Source organism: Ranitomeya imitator, chromosome 1 (genome assembly GCF_032444005.1).
Source record: "Ranitomeya imitator isolate aRanImi1 chromosome 1, aRanImi1.pri, whole genome shotgun sequence".
NCBI lineage: Eukaryota > Metazoa > Chordata > Amphibia > Anura > Dendrobatidae > Ranitomeya > Ranitomeya imitator.
Genome location: NC_091282.1, coordinates 939,090,065 through 939,110,592, shown reverse-complemented (window position 1 = coordinate 939,110,592; position 20,528 = coordinate 939,090,065). Strand labels below are relative to the sequence as shown.

General features: G+C 41.0%; 1 protein-coding gene across 1 annotated transcript in view; it reads left to right on the top strand.

Annotated features, from left to right (window-relative positions):
- Positions 1-20,528, top strand: part of MTTP (microsomal triglyceride transfer protein) — a 158,476-nt gene that overhangs the window by 35,059 nt on the left and 102,889 nt on the right. Inside the window, exons 2-3 of the mRNA XM_069743615.1 lie at positions 12,568-12,755; positions 13,187-13,330. Of these exons, the coding sequence (XP_069599716.1) occupies positions 12,568-12,755; positions 13,187-13,330 (332 nt within the window). The remainder of the gene's footprint in view (positions 1-12,567; positions 12,756-13,186; positions 13,331-20,528) is intronic.

Sequence of the window (20,528 nt, the reverse complement as noted above, 5' to 3'; positions counted from 1 at the left end):
GAAGGACAATGACCCCAAACATACTTCAGGAAGCACACAGAAATATATGAAAACAAAGCACTGGAGAGTTCTGAAGTAGCCAGCAATTAGTCCAGATATAAATTCAATTGAACACTTGTGGAGAGATCTTAAAATTATTGTTGTTGGGAGAAGGCTCCCTTCAAATATGAGACAGTTTTCAATAGAAGTGTGGTCAAAAATTCCAGCTGAGAGTTGTAAGAAGCCTGTTGATGGATATAGGAAGCGATTAATTGCAGTTATTTATTCCAAAGGGTATACATACTGTAACAATACTACTCACTTGGAAGCAATCTGAGGTATCTCAGGAACCATTTCTATTTAAAGTTCGGCTGGTTTATTTCAGTCCTCATAAACCACACCACAGGAAAACTTAACTACAGCCTTTGATCGGCACAAAGTAAAACATAAAGTAACAAGTCCATGCAATAGCGCTGGTTAGCCCACCTGGCTTAGAGTCCAGCTTCTTAGTCCTTTAGCAAAGACACTCAGTACAGGAGAACTACACACCTCCATGTACAGCCATCTGTAAGACAAACAGGTCTCATTTTACAACTTGAACCCCATCCAAGGTTGAAGATATGGTGAGCAGCCGTTCAGATGCTCAAAATCAAGCTGTCATGGCCAATTAACCCCTTTTAGGCCTATACAGTATGTACTAAACAATTACTTCAGGTGTATCTCCCATCCACTATGTGTCTAACAGCCACCTTACAATACATAATATCCTCTACTGCTCCCCTCCTTCTTTTCCCTTTCATTTTCTCTTTCTGCTTCACCTTGACTCTACAACTCTTTCGGTCTGAAGTTATCTTTTTAAAGACGAGAAAACAAAGTTTTGAGCCCTTTCTTCTATGCTATCTAGAGTTGTCAACCTTTAATTATATTACATATGTCAATATCCTGATACTGGTTGTCCAGTAGTAGTAGGTGGGAGGAGGTTAGCTGAAATTTTCCGTTAGTTATGGGTCAACCTGACAGAGAGGGCCACCCGTGCATTCTTAGACTATCCAGTAGATGATGGCAATGGTCTTCAGTGCTGAGGCGGGAAGCAGGTGTGGAATATGTTATTGTGGGACATAGTAAATAGGGGAAAGTGACGAGAGATAATAGGGGTCATGTATCAATCTATCTAAAAAATAGAGACTGTGTAGATGTCATTCTTTATACTCTGTTTTTAGCCCTCCGCACTGAAAGAAACATTAGAATTTTGTATATACTGACATATATATGTTTGCCAGGTGACAAGTTACTTCAAGAAAATGAACTGTCCAAATAGATTTTAATAGATATGCTGTAATCGTTATAAAATTGTTGTTGTAACAATTATCCTATTGGTACATGCCCTGTAATGTCACCTTGCTGGAGTATTTCTGTAAAGGCCACCTTAAATAAGTCATAATTCCAGAAATACACTAAAACGTTTAGTCATCTGACAAATTGATAGTGACTACACACGTCATCTAGAAAAGCACAAATGTTTTATGAAATATAGGTGTGAACATTGGACTATAGTTTTATCAGTAAATGAGAGGAACAGCTTCTCCTATCATAGAGCAGATAACAGTAGTGATGGTAATGACAGACATATTCTTTATACAATATCCACCACACTGATACAGTAGCTGTTAAAGCAAAGTGAGCTATGTGTAATCTACCTTAGGATCAAGGATTGAAGTCTTCATGGGCTCATCTGCAGCTTTTACCATATATAGTAGACTTTCTGGGCAGGCTGGCAGGTCCTCCTGAAACACAGGCCGACAGATTCGAGATCCAGTGTGTTACTGTTACTACTAAGGTTAATGATAGTGTTTTTTCTGCCACCATTTAGCACTAAAAATAAGTGGCTAAAGTATATTTGGATACATTTTGATACTTGATTAGTTCTCTCATAAAACTGGACCTGGCAATAGTACTACAGCTTACTTTAAAGGGACTCTGTCAGCACATTTGACCTCTCTAAACTATTAATATGGGCATGCAGGTTTTAGACTGCTGAAAAAAGTCCTACCTATGTGTTTCATATCAGATGTGTTGTTGTTGAGAAATCATCTTTTATCACTTGATATAAGTGACCTCTCCCAGGCTCTGGTGCGGATCATGCCTGGAAGATAACTATTAGGACCAGCCCTTCCTAAACTAACTGTTTGGCCCCGATAAAATAGTAAAGTCTATACTCACCTCCCATGCTGGCGCTGTTCCCACGGTGTTGGCACTCGTCGAATATATTTGCATCTTTTACATTTTAAAAATTACAAAAAGGAAAATGGGCTTACGCAAAAAGTTTGGGCACCCTGCATGGTAAGTACCTAGTAGCACCCGCTTTTGAAAGTATCACAGCTTGTAAATGTTTTTTGCAGCCAGACAAGAGTCTTTCAATTCTTATTTGAGGGATTTTCATCCATTCTTCCTTGGATGTGCGTTTAGGATCATGATCGATTTGTACAAGCCATCCTTCTTTGAACTTCAGCTTTTGTACAGATGATGTTATGTTTGCATCAATAATTTGCTGAAATTTCATTGAATCCATTCTTACCTCTACCACTGAAATAGTACCCGTGCCATTGGCTGCAAGACAACCCCAAAGCATGATTGATCCACCCCCATGCTTAAATTTTAATGTGCTTTTCATGAAATTCTGTGAGTTCCATTTTAACCAAATCGGTCCACAGAACTTCTTTAGATGTTCTTTTGTGTACTCCTGTTAGTTAATTTTATGGTGAGGACGCAGGAGAGATTTTCGTCTGATGACTCTTTGTAATGTCTGCTGGCACCGCCACATGGTTCCCCTCCTCCCACCATGCTGGGACTTCAGCTTATTCACCACCCTGGCCGCAACAGTGCCCTCCTAACCTGCCTCCTCTTTCTCTGTGCATGCTACACTGTGTTCCAGCAGTGTGCTTAGTGCGCATGTGTGTGCACTCTCCTGCTTCTATAGGGGCAGTGCGTGCACATGGTAAAATGCCCCCAGATAGCAGCGAGGATGCATTTAGTTAATGGGATCCCCTGCAAGGTGTCTCCCAGCCAATAGCTGTGAGGTGAGGTGCCTTGCATAAAATAGCCTGAGCAATCCTTATAGTTATTCTTAGTGTGTTGGTTTGTGCAACTGTATATTGTCAGGTTAAAGTTATTCCCATATCCTGTGTTTCCGTTAGCCTAGTATAGTTTGTCCATGTTCCTGTGACCGCTTTGGCAGTATCCTAATCCTGAAACCACATCTGCGGTACCTATACCCAGTCACCTAGTCCCAGTGTGGCCAACCCTGTGACCACTATCACTTTTCTTAGTGCAGCCAGCTCCAGAATGGTTTCCTGATATCTACGTGTGTGAACAAGAACCCAACATCATTATCCAAGCTAACCATACAGTCGTCTGTCTTCTAGTCAGTGACCTCTGTCACGTCTCCCCGTGTCAGCGAACCTGATCCCAGGTATTGGAAGCAGCAGTACCAGCATCTGCCTAGCAGTGGTACCTGGTGGCAACCTGCAGCCCAATCTGTCTCCACCATCAGGAGCTCCAGTGAACACTAAGCAGCTGCTTAACTAAGCCCCTTTCTAGGCAGATCCGGCCCTGTGGCACAGTGGGGTTATCAACCATGTGCGCCACCTGTGGGTATGACACTCTTCCATGAAGACCGTATTTGTGCTGGAGTCTCAGAACAACAGAACAATATACCACAATTCCAAGATCTGCTAAATCTTTCTGAAGGTCTTTTAGAGTCAGGCGGGGGTTCTGATTTGCCTCTTTAGCAATCCTACAAGCAGCTCTCACTGAAATTTTGCTTGATCTTCCAGAACATATCTTGACCTCCACTGTTTCTGTTAACTGCCATTTCTCAATTACATTTCAAACTGAAAAAAGGGCAACTTGAAAACGCTTTGCTATCTTCTTATAGATGCAGGGATCCACATTTAATATGCTGCACATGTATGGCATATTCTGTGGATATACCAAACTTGTACATAATGGGAATGTAACTTATGAATTCAGGTTCATTGTTGTTGGAATATTTCTATCTGATGTGTAAGACCAACCAGTCCTAACCACTGCAGAGCCGGAGATCTGACTTCTCATACATTGATACCTTCGCTTCCGCCAATTGTGCATCTGAGTTCATGTTTCTTTTGTCTCTTTGTCCTTTAAGTTGATCTAATCGAAAAAAATTGAAAGGACTTAAAGGATCACACAATTGACAGCTGTTTAAAAAAAAACAACAACTTTTCCCATTCACCCTTGTCTAACGTAATTGCTGCCTATTGCTTTCCTGATTGCCACCATTCACTGAATGCGAAATTCAATCAGGGTCAAAGCAACGTAAGTTAGCAGTGTCACAACGATATATAAAATAGGAAAACCTAAAAGAAAAAATAAATAATTTATTACTTACAAAAGTTTCTCTGTCAGCATGCCTAATAAAGTATCCTGAATGTATAACATAAGAGTATGCTGGGCAGGTGACAGATATGCATACTTAGCATGTCACGGACTTGGCCCGAGACACTTGCTTGTGCATGCGTTACAAAGATATGCAGTATTCTATGACATGACTTAATTATAGACCATGCATACTTATGTAATTGGTGATCAGTAAATATTCTATTTTCAGCAACAACTCGAAAGCGACATCTCCAACTATAGCACCGAAATTTATTTTCCTCTTATATTACAATTTAGGAAATGCAATTCAATAGCAAAATTGAAAACTCCATAAACACACATTTCTTTATTCAAATATCTGAAGTTGCATCTTATATTATGAACACCGCAGGGGGTATTTTTCTTTATAACTTTAATGTGTGTTTTGAGCTAAAAAAAAAAAACATTTTGAAATATTTTGCACCATTTTCCTTCTATATCATTTGCTAGCTGCAGAATGAGTTAACTAAGAATCTGTCAGTGAGTTAATTCTGATGGCGAGTGTACGATAACTCCTTTATCTGTTTTTGGCTAAGCTCACACAACCGTATAAAAAATTGTCTGATTTTCCTCCGTAAAAAAATGGACGATTATTCATCTATATTGTCATCTGTAGGCCTTCCGAATGTATATGGCATCCATTATTATACATCTTCTGTAAATAAAATGTACACGACCAAACACAGTCGTCTATGCTAATAATGGCAATATATCCATAAAATCGGATGCTATATAGTTGACTTCATATGAATTTTTGCACCTATACACTTGAATAGGAGAGTTTCATCCAAAATACTGAAGACTAGTGCATGCTGGAATTTTTTTCATGCAAAAATTCAATCTGTGTAAAATATAAAAAAAAGGTAATCTGAACCACCCAACTGAATAACATTGGTCCGAGTACTATAACAAATTACAGTACTCACACCAAAAATGCCGTCGCGTGGTGGGCGTAGCCTTTTGCTGAGCTTTTTTCAGCAGATTTATGATCTCAGCCTGTCATGCATGAGCTAATGCGTCCAGGCATTGCATTGATGGAAGCAAGCAGGGGCGGATTAACAGTAGCCAGGGCCCCGGGCAGTTTAGAAGGTAATCGCCCCCCAAGGCACATGAGGTATCATGTGATATGTCACATGATTCCTTTTGATATATCATAACACACAGGTGCTCAGCTGTAGATGGAAAATGACAGAGGCTTGGGGTTGTGTTGCCGCCAATGGCACGGGGAAGAATGGATTCAATGAAATTTCAACAAATTCTTGATGCAAACATAACACCATCTGTAAAAAAGCTGAAGTTGAAAAGAGGATGGTTTCTACAAATAAATAAGGATCCTAAACACAAGTCAAAATCCAGAAAACACTACCTCAAAAGGCGCAGGCTGAAGGTTTTACAATGGCCCTCACAGTACCCTGATCTGAACATCATTGAAAATCTGTGGCTAGACCTCAAAATAGCCGTGTATGCAAGGTGACTCTTGTCTGGCCACAAAAAGCGTTTACAAACTGTGATACTTAAATTAGGGAGTGCTACTAGGTACTAACCATGCAGGGTGACCAAACTTTTGCATCAGCCCATTTTCCTTTTTGTAATTTTTAAAATGTAAAAGGTGAAAGTATATATACATGTTTTGCTTAAAATACATAGGAAATATGTCATCTTTAATTTTAGGCCTTCTAGAGATCATTTCATCTTCAACTTGCTTAACTGTTCACAATAACAGTAATGTGAACCAGGGGTGTCCAACTTTTACAATCTTCTCTACAGTGAGTCTCCACATAGCTACCTATATACAGTATGAGCCCCCACATAGCTCCCTAAATACAGTGTGAGCTCCCATATAGGCTCCTGTATACAGCTTCGTATGTATGAGCCCCATACAATATAACAAGGACAAGCCTAGGGCCCCAGGCGGTAGATTTCCCTCACTATAATCCACCTATGGATGCAAGAAATCAGCAATACCTAATTTCTCCTCTGGCAACTTCTTGACTTTCATCCATATTTATTAGTTGTCATTTATTTAATTGAAAACTAGAGAACTAGTGGGAAACTAGAGGTGATGTCAACACAACACCAGCCCCTCTTATCCTTGAACAACCAAGCCCACCCTCGCCCAGCCAGTGCTGAGAAAAGGAAAAGCAATAGGTTTTAACCATTTATCCAGAAGGTCATGACATCTATTCTCAATTTTCATAGTTCAAAGAGAGATTATGGCCCAGATTCAGCAAAGTACTGTATTTATGCCAGAAATCTGCCTGAAGTAAACACTTTGAAAATTTGCAAAACTTTTGCGCAACGCAGAGTTGTGAAAGAATGTTGCGACTCTCATTTTCTCTTTAATTCGGCTGAAATGGGCGGAGAGGAGGTGGGACATAGCACCACCCGCTTGTCTAGTTCTTGATTTGAGAAGAGGCACCTCTCAATGAACCTGGCACCTATTACGCCACCACGCTCCCTCATCAACACAGAATCAACACCAATATGTCTTGAAATAAATCTATTTTGATAGAGCTCAGAGGACAATAAAGCCACAAAGATACAATCGCAATATAATTTTCCACCTTTCTTTATACCCATATCTGAAGATAGATAGCTATGATCTATCTATATAACCTAGTATATACGGTACAATTCGATATTAGCTGTCAAGGTGATCCCTGTGGGTTCCACCATCAGAACACTTGATCGGCCCATCATCATGTAAAGCTTAAAAAGTCCAAGCCTACAACCATAAGTCATTGAACACTAAGGCTATTAGTGACCAATGCCCTTGGTCCATGCCGGAGGCATAAGTCTAATCGTTAGCAACATGTCTTTATATGAGTGGTTTAGAATTAGAGGGGCCTTATGGTATATGCAAATATTTTAAAGGAAAGCTATCATCACAAAATGACCTATTGTTAAAAGACGACCTGTCACCAGGTCAAAAGTAGCCAATATTAGCTTTTTTCAATCTGACATAAGATTCCTGAAATATGGTATTTTTTTGTTTAGTGCTCATTTTTATGGTCTTTAGTAAGTGGGTCTCACAGGGTAATACAGAGCAGGACAAAGAATCATCTGAACTACGCCCCATTTGTAAAGACCATAACATTTAGCACTGCATAACAAGGCCCATATCTCTGAAACCATATGGATTAAAAAAAACAAAAAAAAAAACAACCTTCACACTCAGGGTTGTAGAGCAGGGGTGTCAAACTGCATTCTTCGAGGGCTGCAAACAGGTCATGTTTTCAGCATTTCCTTGTACTGCACAGGTGATAATTTAATCACCTACACAAATAATGAGTTGGTGATTAAATTATCGCCTGTGCAGTACAAGGAAATCCTGAAAACATGACCTGTTTTCAGCCCTCGAGGAATGCAGTTTGACACCCCTGTAGTAACATAGTAACATAGTAACATAGTTAGTAAGGCCGAAAAAAGACATTTGTCCATCCAGTTCAGCCTATATTCCATCATAATAAATACCCAGATCTACGTCCTTCTACAGAACCTAATAATTGTATGATACAATATTGTTCTGCTCCAGGAAGACATCCAGGCCTCTCTTGAACCCCTCGACTGAGTTCGCCATCACCACCTCCTCAGGCAAGCAATTCCAGATTCTCACTGCCCTAACAGTAAAGAATCCTCTTCTATGTTGGTGGAAAAACCTTCTCTCCTCCAGACGCAAAGAATGCCCCCTTGTGCCCGTCACCTTCCTTGGTATAAACAGATCCTCAGCGAGATATTTGTATTGTCCCCTTATATACTTATACATGGTTATTAGATCGCCCCTCAGTTGTCTTTTTTCTAGACTAAATAATCCTAATTTCGCTAATCTATCTGGGTATTGTAGTTCTCCCATCCCCTTTATTAATTTTGTTGCCCTCCTTTGTACTCTCTCTAGTTCCATTATATCCTTCCTGAGCACCGGTGCCCAAAACTGGACACAGTACTCCATGTGCGGTCTAACTAGGGATTTGTACAGAGGCAGTATAATGCTCTCATCATGTGTATCCAGACCTCTTTTAATGCACCCCATGATCCTGTTTGCCTTGGCAGCTGCTGCCTGGCACTGGCTGCTCCAGGTAAGTTTATCATTAACTAGGATCCCCAAGTCCTTCTCCCTGTCAGATTTACCCAGTGGTTTCCCATTCAGTGTGTAATGGTGACATTGATTCCCTCTTCCCATGTGTATAACCTTACATTTATCATTGTTAAACCTCATCTGCCACCTTTCAGCCCAAGTTTCCAACTTATCCAGATCCATCTGTAGCAGAATACTATCTTCTCTTGTATTAACTGCTTTACATAGTTTTGTATCATCTGCAAATATCGATATTTTACTGTGTAAACCTTCTACCAGATCATTAATGAATATGTTGAAGAGAACAGGTCCCAATACTGACCCCTGCGGTACCCCACTGGTCACAGCGACCCAGTTAGAGACTATACCATTTATAACCACCCTCTGCTTTCTATCACTAAGCCAGTTACTAACCCATTTACACACATTTTCCCCCAGACCAAGCATTCTCATTTTGTGTACCAACCTCTTGTGCGGCACGGTATCAAACGCGTTGGAAAAATCGAGATATACCACGTCCAATGACTCACCTTGGTCCAGCCTATAGCTTACCTCTTCATAAAAACTGATTAGATTGGTTTGACAGGAGCGATTTCTCATAAACCCATGCTGATATGGAGTTAAACAGTTATTCTCATTGAGATAATCCAGAATAACATCCCTCAGAAACCCTTCAAATATTTTACCAACAATAGAGGTTAGACTTACTGGCCTATAATTTCCAGGTTCACTTTTAGAGCCCTTTTTGAATATTGGCACCACATTTGCTATGCGCCAGTCCTGCGGAACAGACCCTGTCGCTATAGAGTCACTAAAAATAAGAAATAATGGTTTATCTATTACATTACTTAGTTCTCTTAGTACTCGTGGGTGTATGCCATCCGGACCCGGAGATTTATCTATTTTAATCTTATTTAGCCGGTTTCGCACCTCTTCTTGGGTTAGATTGGTGACCCTTAATATAGGGTTTTCATTGTTTCTTGGGATTTCACCTAGCATTTCATTTTCCACCGTGAATACCGTGGAGAAGAAGGTGTTTAATATGTTAGCTTTTTCCTCGTCATCTACAACCATTCTTTCCTCACTATTTTTTAAGGGGCCTACATTTTCAGTTTTTATTCTTTTACTATTGATATAGTTGAAGAACAGTTTGGGATTAGTTTTACTCTCCTTAGCAATGTGCTTCTCTGTTTCCTTTTTGGCAGCTTTAATTAGTTTTTTAGATAAAGTATTTTTCTCCCTATAGTTTTTAGAGCTTCAATGGTGCCATCCTGCTTTAGTAGTGCAAATGCTTTCTTTTTACTGTTAATTGCCTGTCTTACTTCTTTGTTTAGCCACATTGGGTTTTTCCTATTTCTAGTCCTTTTATTCCCACAAGGTATAAACCGCTTACACTGCCTATTTAGGATGTTCTTAAACATTTCCCATTTATTATCTGTATTCTCATTTCTGAGGATATTGTCCCAGTCTACCAGATTAAGGGCATCTCTAAGCTGTTCAAACTTTGCCTTCCTAAAGTTCAATGTTTTTGTGACTCCCTGACAAGTCCCCCTAGTGAAAGACAGGTGAAACTGCACAATATTGTGGTCGCTATTTCCTAGATGCCCAACCACCTGCAGATTTGTTATTCTGTCAGGTCTATTAGATAGTATTAGGTCTAAAAGTGCTGCTCCTCTGGTTGGATTCTGCACCAATTGTGAAAGATAATTTTTCTTGGTTATTAGCAGAAACCTGTTGCCTTTATGGGTTTCACAGGTTTCTGTTTCCCAGTTAATATCCGGGTAGTTAAAGTCCCCCATAACCAGGACCTCATTATGGGTTGCAGCTTCATCTATCTGCTTTAGAAGTAGACTTTCCATGCTTTCTGTTATATTTGGGGGTTTGTAACAGACCCCAATGAGAATTTTGTTACCATTTTTCCCTCCATGAATTTCGACCCATATGGACTCGACATCCTCATTTCCTTCGCTAATATCCTCCCTTAAAGTGGACTTTAGACAAGACTTTACATAGAGACAAACCCCTCCTCCTCTCCGATTTTTACGATCCTTTCTAAACAGACTGTAACCCTGTAAGTTAACTGCCCAGTCATAGCTTTCATCTAACCATGTCTCGGTTATTCCCACTATGTCAAAGTTACCTGTAGATATTTCTGTAGATATTTAGTAGAGGAAGAGTAAAAGGAATACTACACTTTCACAAGAAAAAGGACGAGCCATATTTTAGTGCATTGTCAGAAATCGCTAATAGAATGATTTAGTCCTGCACTATAATCATTTCTCGCGAACATGTAGATATGCTTTTAATCAGGTTTTTTTATGTTAAGTATATAGATTTTTTTTATTTTGTGTTTTCAACCATCTGTTTTAAACATAAAAAAAATCCGAAATCTTGTAATTTTCACATTGGCCACTGAGGCCTTTTTAGACTCTAACTTCCTTTTGTTTCAGGAAATTATTATTATTGTTATTATTATACATTTTTATAGCACCATTTATTCCATGGCGCTTTACATGTGAATACGGGCAAATATAGACAAATACATTAAACATGAGCAAATAACAAGGCACACGGGTACATGAGGAGGGAGGACCCTGCCCGTGAGGGCTCACAGTCTGCAGGGGATGGGTGAGGATACACTAGGAGAGGGTAGGGCAGGTTGTGCGGCGGCTCAGTAAGTTCAGGATCACTGCAGGCTGTAGACTTGTCGGAAGAGGTGGGTCTTCAGGTTCTTTTTGAAGGTTTCTATGGTAGGTGAGAGTCTGATATGTTGTGGTAGAGAGTTCCAGAGTATAGGGGAAGCACAGGAAAAGTCTTGTATGCGGTTGTGGGAAGAAGAGATGAGAGGGGAGTAGAGAAGGAGGTCTTGAGAGGATCGGAGGTTGCGTGTAGGTAGGTACCGGGAGACCATGTCACAGATGTATGGAGGAGACAGGTTGTGGATGGCTTTGTATGTCATTGTGAGGGTTTTAAACTGGAGTCTCTGGGCAATAGCAAGCCAGTGAAAGGCTTGACAGAGGGGAGAGGCCGGGGAATAGCGGGGAGACAGGTAGATTAGTCAGGCAGCAAAGTGTAGAATGGATTGGAGTGGTGCCAGAGTGCTAGAGGGGAGTCCAGAGAGTAGGAGGTTGCAGTAGTCGAGGCGGGAGATGATAAGGGCGTGCACTAGCGTTTTTGCGGTGTCGCAGTCAAGGAAGGCACGGATCTGGGAAATATTTTTGAGTTTGAGATGGCAGGAGGAGGCAAGAGCTTGGATATGTGGCTTGAAAGAGAGGGCAGAGTCGAGGATCACCCTGAGGCACCGAGCGTGCGGGACTGGGGAAAGTGAGCAAATAGGAAATGCAAAGTGAGGAAATGCAAATGAACATTAGCCACAACGAGCAGACTCTATCGTTTTTATTGAAGCATCTAATGAGTGTGTGCAAAGGTTAATTTGAAGGGAAAGGGCACAGGAGATGCTGTGACATCGCCTATTTTGATTGGTGGTAGCTGTTTACACAGGTGTTACCTGTTATTTTAAACCTTCCTCTGATGATAGAGAGCCTGCTGAAAACTCTTCCTGAAAGGACAGAAGTTAGATTCTAAATAAAACCCAGTGGCCACTGTGGAGATTGCAAGATTAATTATGCTATTTAAGAAAAATCATAATATATAACAAAGAACATTAAAAACAATAAAAAAAGTACATGTAACAAAAAACTTGATTTAAGCAATGTAATTTTCTGTTGATAGCATACATTTAAGCATGAATTTACCTTTATGTTCCACTAAAAGGTACAATAGAACCGTATTTCCAGTGAGCATGGACGTAAATGTTGGATTCCATTACTGCTTCTTGGCCTTACTTCTGTTTGCACTGAAATATAGTGGTTGAATGCACAGTTTTCCCTATGTAACATTCAGTCTATGAAAAATATCATTTGAACAGATCAATATGTGTCCTGTCGTTCTATGTTAATTGTATGGATGGAAACATTGGTTGGACTGAGCAGAATGGAGTGACACAGTCCAGTAAATACATTTTTTATAATGGCAGTTTTTTACTCTTTTTGATGCAGTACATACAGCGGGTCCAAGGCTAAACAATGACAAGGTATATAAATACGCATACACTACGGATGTACTAATCGATAAACCAAGGGGATCCCCAGAGGACAGTGTGGGCTACAGGATATTATCAGACGTGGACGTCAACTTGATATGGCGAAACCCAACCAACAAAGATGACCAACTCATCAAGATCGCGGTATTTCTCTCACACCAGCATTACACATGTCTTACAATGATGTTGGGATGATGTTGTGCACATGAACCACTGACGGCTCGTTTCAGCACCTCTTTATGGAAACAAGTCCAACAGTTGATGCTCCATTATGAGTTGTAATAGGCAATGGGCCGATGCTAGAAACTATAGCGTTTTCTAGATTTCCTTTAGTCAGTTTGGACATTATGTAAGATAATAAACCAAATGGGTGGTCCTAAGGATGGGCAATCAATATCAAAGAGGTGGGAATCCATCACCAAGCACTCCCACCGATACACTGTTACCAGGTCCAGCAGCAGCCTTAGTGGCCACTCCCGGTACTGCACAACAACGCCTGGTTATTTGACTGACCGATTATTTCCATGATGTAAAATGTCTAACAATTCTTATTAAGTTGTTTCTTTTCATTATAGATGAAAAATATTAAAGTAGAAAATATAAACATACGCCCACAAGGTCAGAATATTTTTACTGACACCAATGATGCTAAACTGCTTGGAGAAAGTAACCTAGCTATTCTTCAGAAACCGATTCTTGTGCAGTGGACTAATGGAAAGGTAAGAGAGCAAAATTCATGTTGCAAAAATATGATCAGGCTATAGAATGATGCCACATACGGCATTTTAGACTCTATTCTCACCTGTGATGAAGGCTCCGGTAGGAGCGTTCAGGTGACTGGAGCAGCATGTTATTGGCTATTGCTCGTCACCACTGCAGCCAATCATAGGCTTCAACAATTAAACAATACAACAATTAACCATCTGGATGGTGGGTATACATCATTTATATTTTGCACCCATCCTTTGCTTATGTATTTATGCTATATAAAATAAATTGTTATTATTATATTATTATTATTAGTAGTAGTAGTAGTAGTAGGAACAGCCAGTGTGCCTGTGTACACCAGCAATTTTGTAAAACAAATTAAATGACGATCTGTATGAGAAAATCCCGGCATACTCTACTCTGGTCCTTGTTTTGCGGAGAGTGACATGTTAAGCATGTCGAGGTGAGGAGACTTAAAGCCACAATGCTCCTCTGGGAAATATGCAAATTGTCTCATCAGAGAGGGAGAGGACTAGAACTCTAGTGCCACCTATTGGAAGTAGCAATCCTAACAGTATTAACAGTCAATGTCGACCCTTTAACGAGCCTTGTCACATGACTTAGGATAAAAGCCAAACCAGATCTCAATTTGCAGACACTGTGTTTCGGGGTACTGCCCCTCATCAGTGCAAAGTGGAGATCTGGTTTGGCTGATTGAGAGGCGTCTGACCGGGATCCAAGAAGTATCGTTTCTCCTTGTGGAGAGTGACATGATAAGCATGTCGAGATGAGGAGACTTAAAGCCGCAATGCTCCTCTGGGAAATATGCAAATTGTCTCTTCAGAGAGGAAGAGGACTAGAACTCTATTGGAAGTAGAAATCCTAACAGAAGGTGAAAAAGGCGTGGGTCTCCCTCTGTTAGGTGAGGCTCATGTGAATCTAACTTCAGAGAACTCGTGTAATAATTAGCTCTCAATCTAGCAGACATAAGGGGTCGATGAATCAAAGCTTTTAAGCCTGAATTAAGTCGAAAACTTTTTGTGCAACGTGGTGTTTTGTACACATTTTGCTACTTTTGGCATTTTCACATCAATTTGAATCAGCTCTGCCGAAATGGGCAGAACTGGGGGAGAGTCGGGGTGAAATGAGACACAGCCATGCCCGTCCGTCCAAGTAATGAAAACTGCAGGCGTTTTGTACAGCAGAAATCCTATTCCAGTCAGTGATTGGAGTAACATTTTTGGCAGCTGCCTCTTAGAAAAATGCTCCAAATTAATTAAGTAGCATGCACCTCTTAAACATAATTTGTCACCACGTTTTTGCCAATATATATATAGGCAGAGACCCTGATTCCAAAATTTGATATAATTAACAACTGGTTAAAGAAAGTCTCCTGTGGGTGTCACATATTCAGTCTTTAAATACTTTAATCATTAATGTGCAGTAAAAAGAATCTTCTGTTATCAAATTGAACTAATAAAGCTAATAAATCGGATATCTGTATAAAGGTCACACATAACCAAAGAAAGCCACATGTTCAAATCAGTGGAAGCCTTATCTGAATACTGTGGAAATGTGCCTAGAGACTAAGAAATGCAACTACTTCCGCGACCCATGGACCTTTATAAAGTAGGCTTAATTATTGCTCACAAACCTTATTATGAAACGTGCCTTAATCATAGGGTAAACTGTTTCCTTCGTCATCTGTAATTTCAGGTAAGGGATTTCTCTCTGGACATTTTTTGTTAGTATTTTGTTTTTCGAACGCTTACATTGTGTATAGGAAGTCTATAGATAAAATGGGAATAAACGTTTTGCAGATAAAAACATAACTAATGTTATATCAAAATTATTCATACAAACTAGGTTAAAAGAATTCTGTGAAAAATAATGATTTTCACTAAAATTAACCTGTCAGCAATCTTTACCTGCCCATCCCCCCAAAGAAAACCCTCCATTAATTAGACTGTGTATCATTATAAAAAGATAAGCCTGTTGATGTCTTTATGACCCCAAAGTGCTACTCTAGAAACGAGAAATCACATTTTGAAGTTCATTCTGGAAGTGCATTGGGCAGTCATGATGCACTTACAGCTTCTCATGCTCTACTGTGTTCCTTAACTAGCAGCACTCTCCCTTGGCTGACTGACAAGTTGATTTCTCTGGTACACTAACCACTGACCTGTCAATGAGCCAGGGGAGAGTGATTCTAGATAGGGAACACAGCGGAGGCTGAGGAGCTATAAGTGCATCTTCAATCCCCAATGCACTTCCAGACTGTACTTAAAAATGTAATTTGTCCCTGCTGAAGAAGAACTTTGGGTTCATAAAGCAATCAACTCCCAATATGTGCACGTAGGTAGAGACCCGTCAATCCAGGGTAGCTGGTGGTGAGAAACACTGACGGCTTTTAAAGTATGTTTTTCTCTGGAACACTGCAACTGTTCAGATTCAAACATATCTGGCTGAGTTCATACAGCCAAGGCCTGATACTTGTTGCCCCTCAAATGGGCAGCATGTGCCAGGTGTCAGGTCCACTTTAACATGAATAAAAAGTGTCTTCTAAAAACATATCCATACATTAACCCCTTAATCCCATATGACGTACTATCCCGTCCAGGTGACCTGGGACTTAATTCCCAGTGACGGGATAGTACGTCATATGCGATCGGCCGCGCTCACGGGGGGAGCGCGGCCGATCGCGGCCGGGTGTCAGCTGACTATCGCAGCTGACATCCGGCACTATGTGCCAGGAGCGGTCACAGACCACTCCCGGCACATTAACCCCCGGCACACCGCGATCAAACATGATCGCGATGTGCCGGCGGTACAGGGAAGCATCGCGCAGGGAGGGGGCTCCCTGCGGGCTTTCCTGAGACGATCGGTACACGGTGATGTACTCACCGTGTACCGAGCGTCTTCTCGCTGCAGTCCCCGGATCCAAAATGGCCGCGGGGCTGCATCCGGGTCCTGCAGGGAGCACTTCCGGGTCGCCTGCAGGCACTTGGTAACGCTGCAGCGATGAATGAGATCGCCGATCTTACAGAGTGCTGTGCAAACTGTAAGATCGGCGATCTGTGATGTCCCCCCCTGGGACAAAGTAAAAAAGTTAAAAAAAAAATTTCCACATGTGTAAAAAAAAATAAAAAAAAATTACTAAATAAATAAATAAAAAAAAAAAATATTATTCCCATAAATACATTTCTTTATCTAAAAAAACAAAAAAAACAATAAAAGTACACATATTTAGTATCGCCGCGTCCGTAACGACCCGACCTATAAAACTGGCCCACTAGTTAACCCCTTCAGTGAACACCGTAAGAAAAAAAAAAAAACGAGCCAAAAAACAACGCTTTATTATCATACCGCCGAACAAAAAGTGGAATAACACGCGATCAAAACGACGGATATAAATAACCATGATACCACTGAAAACGTCATCTTGTCCCGCAAAAAACGAGCCGCCATAAAGCATAATAAGCAAAAAAATAAAAAAGTTATAGTCCTGAGAATAAAGCGATGCCAAAATAATTATTTTTTCTATAAAATAGCTTTTATCGTATTAAAGCGCCAAAACGTAAAAAAATGATATAAATGAGGTGTCGCTGTAATCGTACTGACCCGACGAATAAAACTTCTTCATCCACTTTACCAAACGCGGAACGGTATAAACGCCTCCCCCAAAAGAAATTCATGAATAGCTGGTTTTTGGTCATTCTGCCTCACAAAAATCAGAATAAAAAGTGATCAAAAACTGTCATGTGTCCAAAAATGTTACCAGTAAAAACATCAACTCGTCCCGCAAAAAACAAGACCTCACATGACTCTGTGAACAAAATATGGAAAAATTATATGTCTCAAAATGTGGAGACGCAAAAACTTTTTTTCTATAAAAAAAGCGTATTTTAGTGTGTGACGGCTGCCAATCATAAAAATCCGATATAAAAAACGCTATAAAAGTAAATCAAACCCCCCTTCATCACCCCCTTAGTTAGGGAAAATTAATAAAATTAAAAAAATGTATTTATTTCCATTTTCCCATCAGGGCTAGGGTTAGGGCTAGGGTTAGGGTTGGGGCTAGGGTTAGGGCTAGGGTTAGGGCTAGGGTTAGGGCTAGGGTTGGGGCTAGGGTTGGGGCTAGGGTTGGGGTTGGGGCTAGGGTTAGGGCTAGGGTTAGGGCTAGGGTTAGGGCTAGGGTTGGGACTAGGGTTGGGGTTAGGGTTGGGGCTAGGGTTAGGGCTAGGGTTAGGGCTAGGGTTAGGGCTAGGGTTAGGGTTGGGGCTAGGGTTAGGGTTGGGGTTAGGGTTGGAGCTAAAGTTAGGGTTAGGGTTGGGGCTAAAGTTAGGGTTAGGGTTGGGGCTAAAGTTAGGGTTAGGGTTGGGGCTAAAGTTAGGGTTAGGGTTTGGATTATATTTACGGTTGGGATTAGGGTTGGTATTAGAATTAGGGGTGTGTCAGGGTTAGGGGTGTGATTAGGGTTAGGGTTTCAGGTAGAATTGGGGAGTTTCCACTGTTCAGGCACATCAGGGGCTCTCCAAACGCGACATGGCGTCCGATCCCAATTCCAGCCAATTCTGCGTTGAAGAAGTAAAACAGTGCTCCTTCCCTTCCGAGCTCTCCGGTGCGCCCAAACAGGGGTTTACCCCAACATATGGGGTATCAGCGTACTCAGGACAAATTGGACAACAACTTTTGGGGTCCAAGTTCTCTTATTATCCTTGGGAAAATAAAAATGTGGGGGGCTAAAAATCATTTTTGTGGGAAAAATAAGATTTTTTTTATTTTTGCGGCTCTGCGTTGTAAACTGCAGTGAAACACTTGGGGGTTCAAAGTTCTCACAACACATCTAGATAGGTTCCTTGGGAGGTTTAGTTTCCAATATGGGGTCACTTGTGGGGGGTTTGTACTGTTTGGGTACATCAGGGGCTCTGCAAATGCAACGTGACGCCTGCAGACCAATCCATCTAAGTCTGTATTCCAAATGGCGCTCCTCCCCTTCCGAGCTCTGCCATGCGCCCAAACAGTGCTTCCCCCCCACATATAGGGTATCAGCGTACTCAGGACAAATTGGACAACAACTTTTGGGGTCCAATTTATCCTGCTACCCTTGTGAAAATACAAAACTGGGGACTAAAAAATCATTTTTGTGAAAAAAAAAAGAATTTTATTTTCACGGCTCTGCGTTATAAACTGTAGTGAAAAACTTGGGGGTTTAAAGTTCTCACAACACATCTAGATAAGTTCCTTGGGGGGTCTAGTTTCCAATATGGGGTCACTTGTGGGGGGTTTCTACTGTTTGGGTACATCAGGGGCTCTGCAAATGCAACGTGACGCCTGCAGACCAATCCATCTAAGTCTGTATTCCAAATGGCGCTCCTTCCCTTCCGAGCTCTGCCATGTGCCCAAACAGTGCTTCCCCCCCACATATAGGGTATCAGCGTACTCAGGACAAATTGGACAACAACTTTTGGGGTCCAATTTATCCTGTTACCCTTGTGAAAATACAAAACTGGGGACTAAAAAATCATTTTTGTGAAAAAAAAAAGAATTTTATTTTCACGGCTCTGCGTTATAAACTGTAGTGAAACACTTGGGGGCTCAAAGCTCTCAAAACACATCTAGATAAGTTCCTTGGGGGGTCTAGTTTCCAATATGGGGTCACTTGTGGGGGGTTTCTACTGTTTGGGTACATCAGGGGCTCTGCAAATGCAACGTGACGCCTGCAGACCAATCCATCTAAGTCTGTATTCCAAATGGCGCTCCTTCCCTTCCGAGCTCTGCCATGTGCCCAAACAGTGCTTCCCCCCCACATATAGGGTATCAGCGTACTCAGGACAAATTGGACAACAACTTTTGGGGTCCAATTTATCCTGTTACCCTTGTGAAAATACAAAACTGGGGACTAAAAAATCATTTTTGTGAAAAAAAAAAGAATTTTATTTTCACGGCTCTGCGTTATAAACTGTAGTGAAACACTTGGGGGCTCAAAGCTCTCAAAACACATCTAGATAAGTTCCTTAGGGGGTCTACTTTCCAAAATGGTGTCACTTTTGGGTGGTTTCAATGTTTAGGCACATCAGGGGCTCTCCAAACGCAACATGGCGTCCCATCTCAATTCCAGTCAATTTTGCATTGAAAAGTCAAATGGCACTCCTTCCCTTCCGAGCTCTGCCATGCGCCCAAACAATGGTTTACACCCACATATGGCGTATCAGCGTACTCAGGACAAATTGCACAACAACTTTTGTGGTCTAATTTCTTCTCTGACCCTTGGGAAAATAAAAAATTAGGGGCAAAAAGATCATTTTTGTGAAAAAATATGATTTTTTATTTTTACGGCTCTGCATTATAAACTTCTATGAAGCACTTGGTGGGTCAAAGTGCTCACCACACATCTAGATAAGTTCCTTAAGGGGTCTACTTTCCAAAATAGTGTCACTTGTGGTTGGGTTTCAATGTTTAGGCACATCAGGGGCTCTCCAAACGCAACATGGCGTCCCATCTCAATTCCAGTCAATTTTGCATTGAAAAGTCAAATGGCACTCCTTCCCTTCCGAGCTCTGCCATGCGCCCAAACAATGGTTTACACCCACATATGGGGTATAAGCGTACTCAGGACAAATTGCACAACAACTTTTGTGGTCTAATTTCTTCTCTGACTCTTGGGAAAATAAAAAATTGGGGGCAAAAAGATCATTTTTGTGAAAAAATATGATTTTTTATTTTTACGGCTCTGCATTATAAACTTCTATGAAGCACTTGGTGGGTCAAAGTGCTCACCACACATCTAGATAAGTTCCTTAAGGGGTCTACTTTCCAAAATGGTGTCACTTGTGGGGGGTTTCAATGTTTAGGCACATCAGGGGCTCTCCAAACGCAACATGGCGTCCCATCTCAATTCCAGTCAATTTTGCATTGAAAAGTCAAATGGCGCTCCTTTCCTTCCGAGCTCTGCTATGCGCCCAAACAGTGGTTTATCCCCACATATGGGGTATCAACGTACTCAGGACAAATTGTACAACAACTTTTGGAGTCCATTTTCTCCTGTTACCCTTGGTAAAATAAAAGAAATTGGAGCTGAAGTAAATTTTGTGTGAAAAAAAGTTAAATGTTTATTTTTATTTAAACATTCCAAAAATTCCTGTAAAACACCTGAAGGGTTAATACACTTCTTGAATGTGGTTTTGAGCACCTTGAGGGGTGCAGTTT